The sequence below is a fragment of the Callithrix jacchus genome, chromosome 3 (genome assembly GCF_049354715.1).
Source record: "Callithrix jacchus isolate 240 chromosome 3, calJac240_pri, whole genome shotgun sequence".
Lineage (NCBI taxonomy): Eukaryota > Metazoa > Chordata > Mammalia > Primates > Cebidae > Callithrix > Callithrix jacchus.
Window position 1 is genome coordinate 172,660,751 of NC_133504.1, and position 18,989 is coordinate 172,679,739.

The 18,989-nt window shown below is 37.9% G+C and overlaps 1 protein-coding gene across 6 annotated transcripts in view; it reads left to right on the forward strand.

Moving 5' to 3' along the window:
- The window catches only part of KCNIP4 (potassium voltage-gated channel interacting protein 4), a 1,202,281-nt gene that overhangs the window by 721,294 nt on the left and 461,998 nt on the right, over nucleotides 1–18,989 (forward strand). Inside the window, exon 1 of one of the 6 annotated variants that reach the window (XM_054253640.2) lies at nucleotides 3,348–3,444. The exons of the other annotated variants lie outside the window; for them this stretch is intronic. Within the exon in view, the coding sequence (XP_054109615.1) occupies nucleotides 3,435–3,444 (10 nt within the window). The 5' untranslated portion in view covers nucleotides 3,348–3,434. Of the gene's footprint in view, nucleotides 1–3,347; nucleotides 3,445–18,989 lie in introns of those variants that run through there. 6 annotated transcript variants of the gene reach the window in all.

The following is an 18,989-nucleotide window of genomic DNA, read 5'->3' on the forward strand; positions in this document are numbered from 1 at the left end:
GGGGCTGGGTGTTGTGGCTCATGCCCATAATCCCAGCATTTTGGGAGGCCAAGGAGGGTGAATCATTTGAGGTCAGAAGTTTAAGAGCAGCCTGGCCAACATGGCAAAACACCTTCTCTACTAAAAATATGAAAGTTAGCCAGGTATGGTGGTGTGTGCCTATAATCCCAGCTACTTGGGAGGCTGAGGCAGGAGAATCACTTGAACCCAGGAGGTGGAGATTGCAATGAGCTGAGATGGTACCATTGCACTGCAGGCTGGAAGAGAGAGGGAGAATCTATATTATTTGTAAAAAAGTTGAAAAACCAATAGGGGATTATCTGTAGAGTGAAAGAGACTGTTATGGGTGGAATGTTTGTATCCAACCCAACCTCATAGGGTGCAGTTCTAGTCTCCAGTGTAATGGCATTGGGAGATGATGCTTTGGGAGGTAATTTGGCTTAGATTAGGTTATGAGGATGGGGCCCTCGTGATGGGATTGACGCCCTTATTTTAAAATGAAGAGACACAGGATTGCTCTTTCTTCCTCTCTGCAAGAAGATGGCTGTCAACAAGCCAGAAAGCAGACCCTCGCCAGACATGGCATTTGCCAGCACCTTGACCTTGGGATTCCCAGTCTCCAGAACTGTGCGAAAGAAATTTCTGTGGTTTAAAGTGCCTAGTCTGTGATATTTTTGTTACCACAGCCCAACATGATGGAGACAGGTACAACACGAAGCATCATTTTGAATGGCTGAGCAGATTCTTAGAAGTTAGGGTGAGGTAACTGAAAAGCAAGACAGACAGAAAGAGGGAATCCAGATGTAGGCTGATAAAAGCAATCACCTTCTTCTCCCAAATGCAAGGAATGTGAGGTTGACTAGAGAAGATTCCCTGGCTGATAAGTAGGTGGCCTTAGGAGCTTTATAGGGTCAACTGTGATCTCCAATGTGGGCAAGGAGTGGGCAGCTAAGGGTGAACCAGAGAATAAAGATGACTAAAGGCTTTTCCTCCTCCCAGCAGATGACCTAACTAAATGGTCAAATTAAAATTAAAAACTGATATCAAGAAAGACACACACACATACCCTATTCACCAACTAAGCAATAAAGATTGAGAAATTTAACACTGATAAACTGCATTGGTAAATTAAAGAATTAGAAAGGAGTTTGGAAATATATACTTTTAAAAACAATATTTATTGACAATATGGGATGTACCAAGCACTGTTCTACATGCTTTGCACGTATTTATGGACTTAAACTATGCTGTGAGGCAGGTGCCGCTTTGTTCTTTGTTTTACAGATGAAGAAACTGGTGCACAGAGAGAATGATTGAAGTGCTGAGACCATTCATATGCAAAGCAGGCATATTAGTTTCCTACTGCTGCTGGAACAAATGACCACATGCATAGTGCCTTAAAACAACACAGATTTATTCTGTTATAGTTCTGGAGGTCAGAAGTCTAAAATAAGTTAGCAGGGCTGGTTTCTTATGGAGGATCTAGGGTAGAATCTTTGTCCTTGTCTTTTCCAGATTCTTAGAGGCCACCTATATTCCTTGGTTTGTGGCTTTATCCTGCATCTTCAAAGTCAGCAGCATGGCCCTTCTAGTATCTCTCTCTCTCTCTCTCTCTCTCTCTCTCTCTCTCTCTCTCTCTCTCTGTGCTTCCATGATTACATTGCCTTTTTCTAACTCTGCCCCACTTGCATCCCACTTATACAGACCCCCGTGATTTCTATGGACCCATCAGATACCCTAAAGATGATTTCCTCATCTTGAGATACTTAATTTAGTCATGCCCGCAAAGTTATTTTTATTATGTGAGGTAACACATTTAGAGGCTCTGAGAATCAGGATGTGGACGTCTTTGGGAGGGCAGTATTCTGCCTTTCGCAGAGAGTGCAAACCCAGGAAGCTTAGCTGCACAGCCTGCTGCCTTGAACCCCTGCACCACAGTGCCTGAAAACTTTAATAGTTTACCTTCAGCATGTGCCATGTGCCAACCACTTGCCTCCTGTTGGGTAGGCAATATTGAAAAAACAACCGTGATTCTGCCCTCATGTGGAAAACTGGCATAAAAAAATATATAACCACTGATAAAAATGGTGTTAAGTTCTACAAAGCAAAAACCAGCATGCTAGGGAAAACGAATAGCGGACACAGGGAAGAGAAGAAATAACAAATTGAAAGTCAGGGAAGCCTTCTCCAAGCAAAGACACAGAGTGTGTAAGTTTGTACATGGTGGTGTTCATATAAATAATATTCAAAAGAAAAAATTAAAAAAATGTGTTAACCGTAGTTACATTAAGAGATTACATTGTAATTACGCTTTGTGTTTTTTTCTCTGTATTTTCCAAGTTTTCTGAAGTAATGAGATATTACCTTAAAATTTATAAAATTGAAAGGGTTTTATAAATGAGATGAGGTGTGTGCTGCCTTTTAAGACTGATTCTTTCGAAAATTTTCTTAATCAGCTGTGACAATGGATACTGGAGCTGTTTCTAAAGTTTACTCTAGAAAGTAATATCTCTTACTCAAATGCATTAAAGCTGCTTTAAGACCAGTGCTTCCTCTGATTGATCATTCCTCTTTTTACTCACCATCATGCTATCATGGGAGAAGGTGTGAGATCAACCCTCTAAAACTGGAAAACATTTGACATGTTTTAAACATTTATCTCTTTGGGGTTATGCTATTTTTAATTTCAAATTTGCTTGTATTTAGGGGAGGAAAAGGACATTGTCAATAGTGCAACTCAATGTCTGTCACTTCTGTTGCTCTAAGAAACCCAATCCCATCTATATTTAGAACAATCGACTCTAGAAAAAAGAAAGATACGGGCTTTTTCATCAATGTTTGATCTGATAGATGTGTCCAAATGCTGGTCAGCTTTCCACTGAATGTTACCATGGGCAACAGTTTTAAGAACTTTACATGAATAAAAGAGAACAGGAAAAAGAAACACTGTATGATCACTTATTGCTGTGACCATGTCCTTTTATTCATGGGGCTGCTTGAATTTAGATTTTAACATTTTCTTGAGTTATTTCTCTGAGCCCTTTTCTATTCTCTCTGGAATACTCAAATGCATAACTAATTAGCTTCTCTCTCATTCCTTGTTATTTCATTTCAGTCTTAATCCACTGCTGCCAGAGTGGATTTGCCAAAATAATGCTCTGATATATATAGGCTTTGTGTCCCCACCTAAATATCATTTTGAATTACAATCCCCATAATCGCCACATGTCAAGGAAGAGACAGGTGGAGGTATTTGGATCATGGGGGCGGTTCCCCTGTGACGTTCTCAGGATAGTGAGTTTGCACGAGATCTGACGGTTATAGGGGCTCTTCCCCCTTCGCTAGGCGCTTCTCCCTCCTGCCACCTTGTGAAGGTGTCTTGCTTCCTCTTCACCTTCCACCATGATTGGAAGTTTCCTGAGGCCTCCCCAGCCATGCTGAACTGTGAGTCAACTAAACCTCTTTCCTTTATAAATTACTCAGTCTCAGGCAGTTCTTTATAGCAGTATGGAAACGGAATGATACATCCTCTCACCTCATTCCTCCCTGCTACAACTACTTACTGTGCAATAGGCTTTATGCTAGGACACATGAGGTTAGTAGTTTGAGTAAGAAATAGCCTCTGTCCTCAAAAAAGCTGGGGAGTTTTTATTCAATCTAGTGGGTAAAAGAAACATTTAAACAATGAGCTCTAATCTAGGACTGGGCAACATCAGTAACCAATGGAGGTCTAAGGAGCAGGTGTTAAGAGCACAGAGGAATGAATGATTAACTAATTTAAAAGACCAATCTGTAGCTAATTTAAATACCTTGGAGGCTTGGAGGGCCCTTTATTGCTAGTTCCAAACGACTTTTCTAGATTTAGCCCACTGTTTGCCTTCATAAACTTTCAATACTACCTTGGTTTTTCCAGAAGCTCTGAAAGACATTTCTTCATTAAGGCTTAAAAAAAAAAAAAAAAAAAAAAAAAAGTCAAGTTTAAGAAAATTAAAATCAAACTGGTTTATATAACAATAAGGATATATTAACTTATATAGATGAAAAGTTTAAAAACATGTCTAAACTTTTGGAAACTAAGAGTGAAGCTTCGGGTAAGGCTTAATTCAGCAGCTAAAATAATGTCACCTGATTCCTTTTGCCCCTCTTCTTTGATTCTGGTTTTCAGATTGAGAACATCTGGAAATTCTAGGCTCAGCCTCAAGTAGTGCAAAAAACTTTGGTTTTGAACTTAAATTCCTTCTATCAACGGTAAAAAAAAAAAGATGACCTCTGTTCCTTAGGTATCTAATAGAATTCCTGAACCTCATCCTCATTGCCCTGAATTTAGCCACAGGCTCATCCCTGAATCAATTATTATCACTGAAGCATTGTATCAATTGTCTCAACCCAATCTGTGCCCACGGTTAGATTTGGTGGTATATATCACACAGTCACATGGTCACTATGTTAGCCACATAGCGAAAATGTAGTATTACCTAAAGAGAGAACTTGGTACTATTTTATCAAAAGAAGGTGGAATAAACTGGATAAAGTAAATAAATTAGAACAGAATAATAGTGATATAGAGTAAGTGAATGGGCAACCAAAGAAATAATAACTTCTTTGTGTTTCGTTACTCTTGGACACGACTTTTTCATAACATCTCCTTTTGCAGTTGAAGAAATCCCCAGTGCAAATATTGTTACAATTGAGAAAGTCTGTATTATATATTGTGTTTTTCTTTTTTTTTTTTTTTTTTTGAGTTGGAGTTTTGCTCTTGTTACCCAGGCTGGAGTGCAATGGCGCGATATCGGCTCACCACAACCTCCACCTCCTGGGATCAGGCAATTCTCCTGCCTCAGCCTCCCGAGTAGCTGGGATTACAGGCACGTGCCACCATGCCCAGCTAATTTTTTATATATTGTGTTTTTCTAACAAAACCTGGCATGATATTTTATACAGAAGAACTCAGTAAGTTCTTAATCATTTCTTTTTTCTGGATATTTCCACTCTGCTGCCATTCTATTAATTTTTTTCCTTAAAAATGAATTTTATCTCTAATTCTAAAACTAAAGTTTTCCCCTTAGTGCTCACAGTTTTCAAAGTGTGAAGCATTTGTTAACTCCACTAAACACCTTCCTGCTGTTTTTTCCATGTTGTGGGACTTTTCTGTCTCTCCTCCCATTGCTCTGAGGTCTCCTTATACTTAGAATTTTATCGTGTCCCCATTCTTCTCTCAACCAGTTGCAAATGAGCATAGGTTAACTAGAGAATGCATAGTTGGCAAGGATTGGTAAGCTTTAACCATTAGTGAATGGTGAAGGCTATTTGTTCTCTTACTTTGCTCTTGGGTTTTATATGACATAAAACCTGGATAATTCAGTAAGTCATATAATTAACCAAGTCTTCTCTTTATGTTATAAAGAAAGCAAATCTCAGATCAAATAAGCCCACGCATTATTTAGCAAACACACACACCCAAACAAATATGCATATTGAGTCATTCTTTCTATGAGATCAGTGAGGTCTCTAGCCTCTGTTGTTTAGGCTTTCTGAGGAGCACCTTGCAGGAAGGGTTTACCCCTGCAGTGGACAGAATGTGTTCCAACAGCAGGCTCAGCTTACCATTCAGGTAACTCAGTTTCATAGATCCTCCATACATGGACTCACTGGACTCCCAGCCACGGAGCTTGTTTCCAGGCCACCAGGCTGCTGGGCTCGTTGGGTTGCATGTTTTGTTCATGAAAGCAGTAGTTGCCTTTGTGGTCTTTTAAGCCAATTACATTTTTGAAAACCAATGAATTTTATCAATTTATAATTAAATTTATTAATATTGTAAACTGGTTAAATTCATCAGTGTATATGTCTAGAAGTCCTAAAAATATTGTCAAGGTTTGCAATAACCATCTCTGGAATTTGAACTCCCCATTTGGGTACATAGAACACCTACGTGCTTTAGGGTAGAGACTAGAGTCAACACTCCCACACATATATATGACACTGCTTTTACTAAGCTATTCTGAGATCAGTTTTTAAAACAATTATCCAAACCCCTAGGTTTAGGTTTCCTTCAAGCTTCACAGTGAGGGAAACATGGGATGAGCCCACTCCTTTGTATCTCTAATTCTAGATGAATCTGTGGGCCTTGAGATGTCTGTGAATCCTCTACACCTTTATGACAAATTGCAGTATGTGTGCCTTTTTCTGAGCAGGTAGTTCATAGATTTTGTCCTGATCTTAGCAATATCAATGGCCTATTAGTGATAAGAAATGTGTGTTTTACATTATGGATATAAAAACTGAGACCCATTGATTGGTATAGTCATTCATTCATATGAAATGTATATGTTGAATGCCTTCTATATGCCAAGCATTATCTAGAATCTATAAACAGTGATAAAAAAGATGTCAAATTCCTCATAATAATGAAATGAAGAATACTGATAATAAAAAATAAAGGTAGGTATATATGGCACACACAATTTCAGGTACTATAAAGCACACCAAATATAAATAAATAAAACTATACAGGCTGAGCGCAGTGGCTCACACCTGTAATCCCAGCACTTTGAGGGACTGAGGTGGGTGGGTCACCTGAGGTCAGGAGTTCGAGACCAGCCTGGCCAACATGGTGAAACCCTGTCTCTATTAAAAATATAAAATTAGCCAGTCATGGTGGTGGATGCCTATAATCCCAGCTACTCAGGAGGCTGTGGCAGGAGAATCACTTGAACCAAGGAGGCAGAGGTTTCAGGGAGCTGAGATCATCCCATTGCACTCCATCCTGGGCAACAAGAGTGAAACTCTGTCCCTGCCTCCAACACCCAAAAAACTAAAACTATACAGAGGGATAGTGACCAAAGCTACTATGGATAAGGTGAGTAATAATTTGGTGACCAATATTGCACAGTTCTGGATCATTTCGAAATCTGTATAGTCAACCCTGTCTTTTTCTCTCATGGGCTATACTAAGTCACACATATTTCTAACAACCTGCTGAAAATCATTACACGTTGGCTCCTATAAATCAAAGTTTCCCCAAAGAGGGTTGTCATTTTCCTCCCATTAATTCCTTTCATGCCTTTGACCCAGCCCCAAACTAAGGCTGTTCTTACTGTTCTTCACCCTGTATTTAATTTAGTCCACCACCATATCCCACTTATCCACCTAAGCTCAATTCCCCAAAACTTATCTTTTAATGCTCCTTCCCCCCTGCAGCTCATACTCAATCACTTTCCAAGTTTAGGTCAATAATCTCTCACTTCCAAAGGTGCATTTTAAATGTGCACTGTGTACATTGGTTTCTGTAGGTAACTGACCTGCTATAGTAACACCATTGTTGTTTCATAATTGTTTCTCAGATCAAGGTCAAATGCCTTCTGACCTTGAAAATTCTTTTGTGCTCCCAACTTGCCTTTGCCCATATGTCTCCTCAAAACACCAATCCCTCCCCAAAAGGGACCCTGTAGACTTCTTTGAGATTGTTGTGCTGTATACAGTCTTGCTTTTGTGTCTTTGATTATAATAATGTGCAATAAATGGTAGCAACTCTTATAATTATTATTAGTGCTTATTACAGGACTGACACAGAGATAAGCACTTTCTCAATATTACCAGCAGGTCAATTAATACAGTGCTAAGAGCTCAGGCTTTGAATGCTAGCTCTGCAGTTTATTTACCTGTGAGATTCGAACAAGTTACTTAAATCCTTTACCTCAGTTTTCTCATATATTGAATGAGATACAATAGCATCTACTTCACAACTCGTAATGAAAAGTGATAAAATAATGCAGCTTCACTCACTGCCAGATGCACAGTAGTCATTCGGTGAACAATTGATTATAATTGAAATTCACAATAGGTATTCAAAATACAGTAGGTATTACTAATTTTTCAGTATGAAGTTTACCAGAAGTACAGTTACTGTATATTACGTTAGATGTTCCTATGTCCCTTTTACTACGTCTTTGGGAAATCCTCGCCAATGTCTTGCAAACTTCTTCATGAAGCCTTTATGGATTTTTCTCTCTTAAATGTCAATTTTCTTGGTTTATGCAGGGTTTAGGACAGTCTTTCTGTAACAGGGCCACTTGGATACATGTCTTATCATCTGCCACTAGATAGTATGGTGACTCCTTTGGGAAATCATATGCTAGTTTAACAAGAAGCAAGGCTTGGGTAAAAGATCCCTTTTCTGGTTCTTCACTTTCTCAGCTGTGTGGCATTGAACAAGTGATTTAACTAGTATGATTATCAGTTTTCTAATCTCTGAAATAGAAACAATAATGCCTTCCTCCTAGTGTGGTTCACAGGAATTAAATAATTTGACCTAGGATAAATATTAGCATAGTGTCTATTATGTAGACAGGGTTGAGCTCAAAATAAGTTACCCAAGATGACAAATTTACTCAGCCTCATGTCATTAACAGCAATTAACACACTTAGTGTTTAGGAAATACCAAATTAAACTACATTTTAAAAATTACATCTACTGAAGGCAAATGGCAATGTACACAGGACATATTAGAATAGAAAGGTGCTAGCTGCTCAGGTGCTTGCTATTAAGCTATCATTTTAAATATGTAATTTAATAATAGTACATCCAAAATAACCATGGAGTTATCTCTCACAGCAAACAAACCAATAACCTGAAAACATCATCCTTGTAAAAACCTGCACTGATGCAAAGTAATTTCTCAGCCAGTCTTTGCATTCATTGAACTGTGAAAATATCATGGCTGGGTGTGGTGGGTCACACCTGTAATCCCAACTTTTTGGGAGGCTGAGGCTGGAGGATTGCTTGATTCCAGGAGCTCAAGACCAGCCTGGGCAACATAGCAAGACTCTTTGTCTTAAAAAAAACAAAAAATAGTGAGTGTGGTAGCACATTCCTGTGGTCCCTGCTACTTGGGTGGCTGAGGTAGGAGGATTGCTTGGGCTGGGAGGTTGAGGCTGCAGTGAGCCATGATGGACCCACTGTTCTCCAGCCTGGGGGACAAAGCAAGACCCTGTCTCCAAATAAACAAAAAAACAAAATATCTTGATCATAGACCTTAACTTTAAATTTTAATTACTAGCTTACCTTTTTGTATTGCTTACTAAAATGTGATTCCTCAAGGAAAGTTCCCCTTTTTATTCTAATTTTTATCCCTTGTCCCTGACCTAGCACCTAATTTGTAGAATGTGCCAGGCCACAGGCCTTGATCTGTTTCTTAACAGCAGAAAAGAGAAAACATCACAGTGAAATGGTGTAATGTGCCCAGCATGCACAGAGTTCCAGTTGAAGCTTCCAACCTCATCACATGTGGAAGGAGTCCAGAAAGACTTCTTAGAAAGTGATGTTTGCATGGAGTTTCAAAGGATAAAGGAGAAGAAAGTGTTACTAAGAAAAGAACACGCATTTGCTTGAATTGCTTGAATTGATGACTATGTCTTTTAGTTAAATCTCAAAGAAATGTAGATTGTAACATTGGCTATTGAGCTTACCATGAAAAGATTCACATTATCATTCCAACAAAGACCTACCAGTTTCTAATTGAAGTATCTTCATTAACTGAAAAAAAAGTATACCAATAGAATGATATTGGTACCTCCTGAGCCATGCTTATAAATCAGATCCTTTTAAACTACTCCAAGCTGTTCAGTTGTTTCAAAAAATATAGTCCCCCTGAAGACCTCCAAAAACATGTCAGAGTGAAGATAATATATTATTGTGTTATGACTCCAATTAATTGTGACTGTGAGTAATTAGATAAACTGGCTGTCAATATGTACCTTTGGATTAAGCGCTATTACGATTCAGTAGATAAGGGCGACTAGTGAACACTGCGTGTTTGATATCAGTACACATTCTTCTTCCTGATTTTTGGGTGTTTGTGCTCTTGAAACTCATAATGAAATATTGTAGAATAAATACTGTGAATCTCTACAAAAAGTCTGCCCAATGCATTTGTTAAAATTAGCTGTGAAGCCCAGGAAAGGACAGAAAGAAATTACCACCTGCATGTCTTTCCCTGGAATTATGCATGGTATGTTAAATAGGCTGATGACAAGCGAGAAAACATGAAATAAGAAAGGAGTGTAAACATGTGTAGGTTTTTATGTTTTAAGGTAGATTTCATATATACCTCTCTCTGTATTAATATATTTACCATATAGTCAAGTTTTAAAATCAGCATAAATAAGATTGTATTCAAGGGTATGAATTTTTGTCCCAGCTTTAAGATACAGAGATAAAATTCCTTCTGACAAAGATGAAAAGATAAGCTACATCCATGCAACATAGGTAATCAAATAGTGGACACACATTGCCAACATTCATCATTTAACAGTAAATTATGAAAAACCTTTATTCCAGGTAGTGAAAATAAGAAATTGCAAAAGGCAGAATTCTTGTCCATAAGGAAGTCAGCCTAATGAAAGAGAGAACAGTAAAGGAATCATTTATAACAGAACACAACAAAAGAAACATGTGTCAGCTCAGAATTAGATGAGAGGAGGCAGGGATATAGAGGTGGCTTTCCTGAAGGAGATGCCAGCTGAGTTATGGTTTGTGATTTTTTTTTTTTTTTTGAGATGGAGTCTCACTATGTCACCCAGTGCATTGGCCCAATCTTGGCTTACTGCAACCTCTACCTCCTGGGTTCAAGTGATTCTCCTGCCTCAGCCTCCCAGTAGATGGGACTACAGGCACTTGCCACCAAGCCAGGCTAATTTTTTTTTTGTTTTGTTTTGTATTTTTAGTTGAGACAAGCTTTCACCATTTTGGTCCGGCTTTTCTTGAACTCCTGACCTTGTGAACTGCCCACCTCCGCCTTCCAAAGTGCTGGGATTACAGGTGTGAGCCACCGCACCCTGCTGGTTTGTGATTTTTCATAGCTCACACATATGTACTGTTTGATACATAACATACATATGCATGGTTCCAGATCTAAGAAGAGAATAACTTAGTTGTTAAAATTCCTGGTATTCTAACATCAAATAAACACCGCTGGCCAAACACAATGCTAAGTGGTTTCCGTATTCTCTCTTCACGACTATCTCAAAAGGTAGACATCAGTAGTCCCATTTTACAACTGGAAAAGGAAAGGATATATCGTAAGAAGAAGATATATGAATTGCACCCAGTCATTTATTGCAGAGTCAGAATTCAAATCCAGGTCTTTGTAAATGCAGTGCCTAGGCTGTACGACACTTTGTACAGACATTGGACATTCCAGGAGACAAAAGAATAATGGAAGGTGGAGAAGTCAATTATTTTTAGTAGGCATGAATCTGGGACTCACTCCACCATGGGAGATGGACAAAAGAACAAAAGGCAGGTTGTAATGTGATGGTAGAATGTTGTGTGGGGAGAGAGGAGCACAGCAAAAACTTGGTTTGCCCATACATGGGCCAACCATTTCTCTGTGTTTCTTTAACTGACAGTTTAGAAATAGTGCTTTGGGCTGGGCACAGTGGCTCATGCCTGTAATCCCAGTACTTTGGGGGCCCAAGGTGGGTGGATCACCTGAGGTCAGGAGTTCAAGACCAGCCTGGCCAACATGATGAAACCCCGTTTCTACTAAAAATACAAAAATTATCCAGGTGTGGTGGCGCGTGTCTGTAATCCCAGCTACTTGGTAGACTGAGGCAAGAGAATCACTTGAATGTGGGAGGCGGAGGTTGCAGTGAGCCAAGATCATGCCACTGCACTCCAGGCTGGGCAACAGAGTGAGATTCTGTCTCAAAAAAGCAAAAAGAAAGAAATAGTGCTGATTCTTCTGGACTTTGATTGGATTGGATTGGATGGAATTTCACCAGGTTTTGAGAGAAGTGCCCCAACTTTGCCTCATGCGTTCTAAAATATGTGATGATATCTCCCATGGCTGACATAGCTGAGAAACAGCATGACCTGGTTCTGAGCTTGATGAGAGCTGCAAATCCCTGCAAGTTTAGTTGACTTCAGTTACTGTTTCTCTCCTTATGCTTGTGTTCTTCTCCAATGAAATTTTAATACCCCATATATACTCTATATTTGTTTATGTGTTATTTGCATATCTATGCCTTACACATAGCAAGAGAAAGATTTTTAGACATTGCAGTGGTCTGAAAATGTATATGTTGAAATCCTAACCCAAGGTGATGGTATCCAGTGGTTGAGACTTTGGGAGATGATTAGGTCATGAGGATGGAGTCCTCATGAATGGGATTAGTGATTTTATAAAATAGTCATTTTTAAAGAGACCCTCAGCCCTTCAATTATGTGAGGATATGGCAAGAAGGTGTTGTCTGTGAGAAAACGGGCCCTCACCGGATGCCATATCTGCCAGTGCCTTTATCTTGGACTTCCTAGCTTCTAATTCTCCGAGACATATATTCCTGTTGTTTAGAAGTTACCTAGTTTATGTTATTCATTGTAGCAACCCAAACATACGAAGACAACCATGAAACAATTTTTACCCTTTGGGGACTGAGGTAGCCCTCTTGGTAATGAATGGCTTATGCTGCACCTCATTCCCTGTTTTGCATTCTAATGTCATAAGACAAAGGGAGACATTGGAAACAATTTGAATCAAACCACATTCCGAGATAAATTACCTGATCTTTTTGATACAAATCTGTGAAAAGTGGTAATAATAATGCAGATCTAGGAAACTGTTATTGACGGATTAAGTAAGACAACTTAGAAGCAAAGACAGGATAGTGACTTAGAAAATATTAGTTCCTTTACCCTATTCCCGTAATTCAGTTTCTTTCAAATTCAGCCCTCAGACTGCATTTTTCATCTGCTCATTTGCTTTTTAATCTGAGAGATTAGAAGGAAAGAGGTGGAGTAACCATAGAAAGACCTTAATAGGGGGATGAAGTAGCAGAAGCCTCACTGAGGCAATTTATGGAACAGGCATGCTGCCAGGGCCATCCAAGAAGGAAGCGTCTTGCGCCTTCTTTGTTGATGGGCAAGTCTCCTTTACGTCTTTATCATGGGGTTGGCTCCTCCCTGAAGTGGACTCTTGCTTTTATAAATCCCGTGGTGGAAGAAAAGATCTTTAATGCAATGCGTGTGGAAGGGGACAGCATTTGGAGAAAATCTAGGATCTGGCTGACTCTAATATGTATGCCTTGATTTGGGCAAGCTTTTAACCTCTATGGGCTTATATTTCTTCATCTGTAAGTTGAATATAAAGGTATTCCTAACTCAGAGGATTATTTTAAAGATGAAATTAAATATTGCCTGCACAATGCCTAGAATATAGTGAGTGCCCAGCATAGACTACTAAGTTTTCTTTCTAAACAACTTTGCTTTCTTAGATGTCATGGGGCAGCAATCCCCAACCTTTTTGGCACCAGGGTCCAACTGGTTTCCTGGAAGACAATTTTTCCCCTGGGTGAAGGTGGAGAGATGGTTTTGGAATGAGATTGTTCCACCTCAGAGATCATCAATCATCAGGCATTCTCATAAGGAGCATGCAACCTGGATCCCTCAGATGTGCAGTTCACAATAGGGTTCACACTTTTATGAGACTAATGCCACTGCTGATCTGCCAGGAGGTAGAGCTCAGGCAGTAATGCTCACTCACCTCTTGCTGTGCAGTCCAATTCCTAAGAGGGCACAGACGAGTACAGGTCTGTGACTCAGGGTTGGGAACCCCTCTCATAGGGTAAAATTATTCCATATACATAAAACTTTAAAATGCAGTTTATATAGCAATAGATATGAGAGAAATAATAGCTTACATTTCTAGAGCACCTTATGGGTATAAACTACTTTCACACTCTTATTCTGAAAGATCACCTGATGAAATAAGTAAAAATAAGAATGACATTTAAAATAAGTAATTAATAAGTATAATATTAATAATATAATTAATATTATAATTAGAATTATAATATCAATATGAATAATAAGTATGAATGACATTATCCCCATTATTAAGAGTTGAAAAAAGATATCACATGACCAGCCTGTCACATGGTAAAGAGATTATGTCGCTAGAAATCAAATTCAGTTTCTCTGATTCCAAATTTAGGCTAAACTTCACTATTGCTTAATGTTGCTTACAAATCATTATTTTTCAAGCATAAAATTCAATAATTTTTAAAAATTCTAAAAAATATTTAAGCAGGCATCACCATTCAATGTTGATAATTCTTCACTGATAAATTTTAAATTTTTTTCATTTTACATTTGGTGGTTTCTGTTCATAATTCTCATGAGATCTCTTGAGGTCTTTAAATATTTGAAATTTAGTTTAATCATTTAAAAAAATAAGAAATAATTTGAGAAGATAGGATCTGTTTTCATGGGCTGAAGGTGGAAGGAGGGAAAAATATAACTATTTGGTGGATACTTGGAAGGAATACTAAAATAACACTTTATAGTAATATAAAGTTTGATACATAAGATGCAATACTGGGCAATAATTATCGAATTGATTTTTTTTGGTTTATCTACCTATGTTATTAGAGAAAACCTACTGCTAACCATTTTCTGCTGTAAGATTTTTAAAATAATTTGAGTTTAAAAGGACAATGGAAATCAGAAAGTAACTGGTAATTATTTTATATAGAGCATCTTTTTTTCTATGCCTGGATCTAGGCAAATAATAGACTTCTAGCTTTCAATGAAACTTAAAGCTTATTTTTAATTGGCATGCTATTCCTGTAGGCTAATTTGATGATAGAAGCTCTCACTAAGGGAGAATGCAGATCCAAACACGAGGTTCTAAAGCACAGCCCTTTCTTTCATAATTGCTTTGTCAGTTTAGTAACCACAGCAGCAAAGTATAGCAAAAGAAAAATAAAGGCAGTAAAATAAAAGAGGCAACAATTCTTAACAAGACAACAGTCTTTACCATGCAGCTAGCTGAGTAAAGATAACTTTTTTATTATTTAGGAGTCTTTGAGGACGCTGCGATATAGCTGCTTCCTGTTAATAACTCTTCTGTCACCCATTGTTTAGGCATCATCCCATGTTAAATCACCATGTGTCATTCTCCTAGAGCAATACACTCGAGAGTTTTAAATAACCATTTGACAGGAAGTTGTCAGAGGAAGGGCTTATTTCAACTAGTCAAACATTTGAGCATGAACAATGCTCTGTTTATAGACAAAAATGGGCAAAATGAGTAATTACTGAAGTTTTTAATTAAATGATCTTTGTACTTGAAATTTGATTTACACATGACAAAATCTTATTTATTTGGTGGAGGATTAAATTCAGTTATACGAACTTAATATGATTTAGCAAAATTTTATCAAGTATCTACTATATCCTCAACACTGAACAAGACTCTGATAGGAATAAAAAGAAAGTACAATACAGAGATTACACTCCTACCTTTCTACAACTAACATGTTGGGGAGCCACAGCTTACAGATATGATAGAAGATAGACAGATAGATAAATAGACAGACAATAGATAGATAGATAGATAGATAGATAGATAGATAGATAGGACCTAAAGAATAGTAAAAGAAATCTTACTAAATGACAAAATATCAATATGGAACTGGAGGACATCATGTTAAGTGAAATCAATCAGGAACAGAAAGTTCTTATTCATGTGTAGAAGCTAAAATAAGTTGATATCCCAGAATAAAATGTAGAACAGAGGACTGTAGAGACTGGGAAGGGTGTGGGAGAAATAGGGACAGAGAGAGATTTGCTAAAGGATACAAAATTACAGCTAGATAGGAGGAAGTTCTAGTGTTTTATAGCACTATAGGATGACTATAGTTAATAATATATAAGTTTCAAATAGGATACTGAGTGTTCCCAACACAAAAGAATGATAAATGTTTTAAGATGATGGATATGTTAATTACCGTGATCTGATCACTATGCATTCTATGTACAGAAACACCACTATGTACTCTATAAATATGTACAATTATTACAGGCTAATTAAAAAATATTAAATATTTAGTAAAGATTATATGGTTTGGCTGTGTTCCCACCTAAAATCTCATCTTGAATTGTAATCATAATCCAGAGTATCAAGGATGAGACAAGGTGGAGGTAATTGGATCATGGGCATGGCTTCCCCCGTGCTGTTCTCTTTATAGTGAGTGAGTTCTCATGAGATGATAGTTTTATAAGTGTCTGGCATTTCCCCTGCTTGCTCTTCTCCTTCCTGCTGCCTTGTGAAGAAGGTGCCTTGTTTCCCCTTTGCCTTCTGCCATGATTGTAAGTTTCCTGAGGCCTCCAGAGCCGTGCTGATCTGTGAGTCCATTAAACCTCTTTCCTTTATAAATTACCCAATCATAAGTACTTCTTTATAGTATGGAAATGGACCAATATAAAAGAGTTTAATTACTTTTTTTTTTAAAGAAAGAAAAAAAAAAGGAGTGAAGGAAAGGCAGTATGGAAATGGACCAATACAAAAGAGTTTAATTACTTTTTTTAAAGAAAGAAAAAAAAGGAGTGAAGGAGAGGAAGAAAAAGAGGGAGAGACAGAACAGGAATGTAGCTTTATTCTAAAAATGGGTATTAATAATGGCTGATCAATATTTTGTGTATTTAAGGCATGAGAATATATATTTTGTGTATTTAAAGTGTACAGCTTTATAAATATTTATTAAGTTTACTTGTTCCAGATCTGAGTTCAAGTCCTGGATATCCTTATTAATTTTCTATCTCGTTAAGTCTAAATCTCTTTATGAGTCTTATGCATCTGGGTGTTAGGATTGTTAGCTCTTATTGTTGCATTGATCCTTTTACCACTATATCTTTGTTGCTTTGAAATCTTATTTTATCAGATGTGAGAATTGAAACTCCTGCTTTTTATTTATTTATTTATTTTTGCTCTTCATTTGGTTGGTAAATCTTTCTCCATCCCTTTGTTTGAAGTCTTTGTGTATCTTCGGATGTGAAATGGGTCTGGATGTAGCATACCATTAGGTTTTGGCTGTATCTTTTGACTGGGGGATTTAGTCAACTTAAATTTAGGGTTACTGCCATTTGATGTTAACTGGCTATTTTATCAATTCGTTGATATAAATTCTTCTTTATGTTGATGCTCTTTACTTTTTGGTATATTTTTAGAAAGGCTAATACTGGTTTTTCCTTTTTATGTATAATGCTTCTTTCAGAAGCTCTTGTAAACCTGGCCTGGTGGTAATAAAATCTCTGAGTACTTGCTTGTTCATAAAAGATTTTATTTTTCCTTCAATTGTGAAGCTTAATTTGGCAGCATATGAAATTCTGGGCTGAAAGTTCTGTTCTTTAAGGATGTTGAATATCGGCTCCCACTCTCTTCTGGCTTGTAGGATTTCTGCTGAGAGATCTGCTATAAGTCTAATAGGCTTCCCTTTTGTGGGTAACCTGGCCTTTCTCTCTGGCTGCCCTTAGTATTTTCTCCTTCATTTCAACCCTGGTGAATCTAACGATTACATGCCTTGAGGTTGCTCTTCTTGAGGAATATCTTTGTGGTGTTCTCTGTATTACCTGGAGTTGAATATTGTCCTGCTTTGCTAGATTGGGAAAGTTTTCCTGAATAATATCCTGAAAAGTATTTTCCAGCTTGGATTCATTCTCTTTGTCATATTCAGGTACACCTATCAAACATAAATTAGGTCTTTTCACATAGTCCCATATTTCTTGGAGACTTTGCTCATTCCTTTTTATCCTTTTTTCTCTATTCTTGTCTTCTCATTTTATTTCATTAAGTAGGTCTTCAACCTCTTATATCCTTTCTTCTGTTTGATCAATTTGGCTATTCAAACTTGTGCATATTTCGCTAAGTTTTTGTGTTGTGCTTTTCAACTCCGTTAGTTCATTTATATTCCTCTCTATATTGTCTATTCTTGTTAGCATTTTGTCAAACCTTTTTTCAAAGTTCTTAGTTTCTTTACATTGGGTTAGAACAAGTTCTTTTAACTCCCATAAGTTTCTTATCATTCACCTTCTGAATCCTACTTCAGATAATGGAACATCGTCCTTTTCCCTCAGGGCTTATTCCATTGCTGATGAGGAACTGTAATTCCCTATGGAGGGAGAGGGGTTCTGATTTTGGGTATTCTCAGTCTTTTTACTCTGGTTTCTTCCCTTTGTTATAAATTTATCCATGTTTCGTCTTTACGATTACCGCCTTTCTAGTTGGGTTTCTGAGTGGATGCTCAGCTTATTGATTCCCAGTGCTGGCATCCAAGCAACCCACTGCGCCGGCCAAAACAGCAGCGATAAGACTGATGATGCTCTTCTGCCCGGGAATCTCCTCCCGTTTACTCTGCATGAAGAGATGCCGTGCCAGCCATAAGAGTTGTGCTGGCGACCTGTGGGGCCCCTCCACTGGGAATCTTCTGGTCCGTTAGCGACGAAAATTTGTCTGAAAGTGTGACGTCCTCTCATTCTCTGCACTTTCACTGGGAGCTACAATCCCGAGCTGTTAGCGATCAGCCATCTTGGATCTACAATGAGTTTAATTACTAAAGGCTGATGAAAAAGAGTTTCAATGGGCATGGTAATTGCAGAAGACTTTAGGAAGAGATACCACTAGAAAGAAAATAAGCAGAAGGGGAAAAAAGACAGTCAATGACCAGGAAAAGTAAGAATCAAAGCAGAAGACCAGAAGCTGAGCAAAGTATGACCATGTGGCAGAAAGGCAGGGGTGGCTGATGTGTGTTAGAAGCCCAAGGAAATGTGATTTGATACCAAACTTAGAGGACCAGATTATGAAGAGACTATTTTGGCTTCTATTTTGGAGGGGATCTATAGATACTAGGGAAATTACCATACATTCTCAGAGACTGCAATGTCCCACTTGATGTATCTTAGAAAGAGTAGTCTGGTGACATTGCACCTATGGCTGCTGAATTATGAGAAAGAATATGGCCAATTAGGAAACCGTGGGATAGCCAGAAATTAATACAGGAGGTCTATACATATGGAATGGAGGACAAAATTGGAATAAACAAAGGAGAATGCATTTCATTAATTGTGTTTTTAAAAAGACTAGTCATCTATTTCAATGATTAGAAAGTAAATATAGGCCAGGTGCAGTGGCTCACACCTGTAATCTCAACCCAGT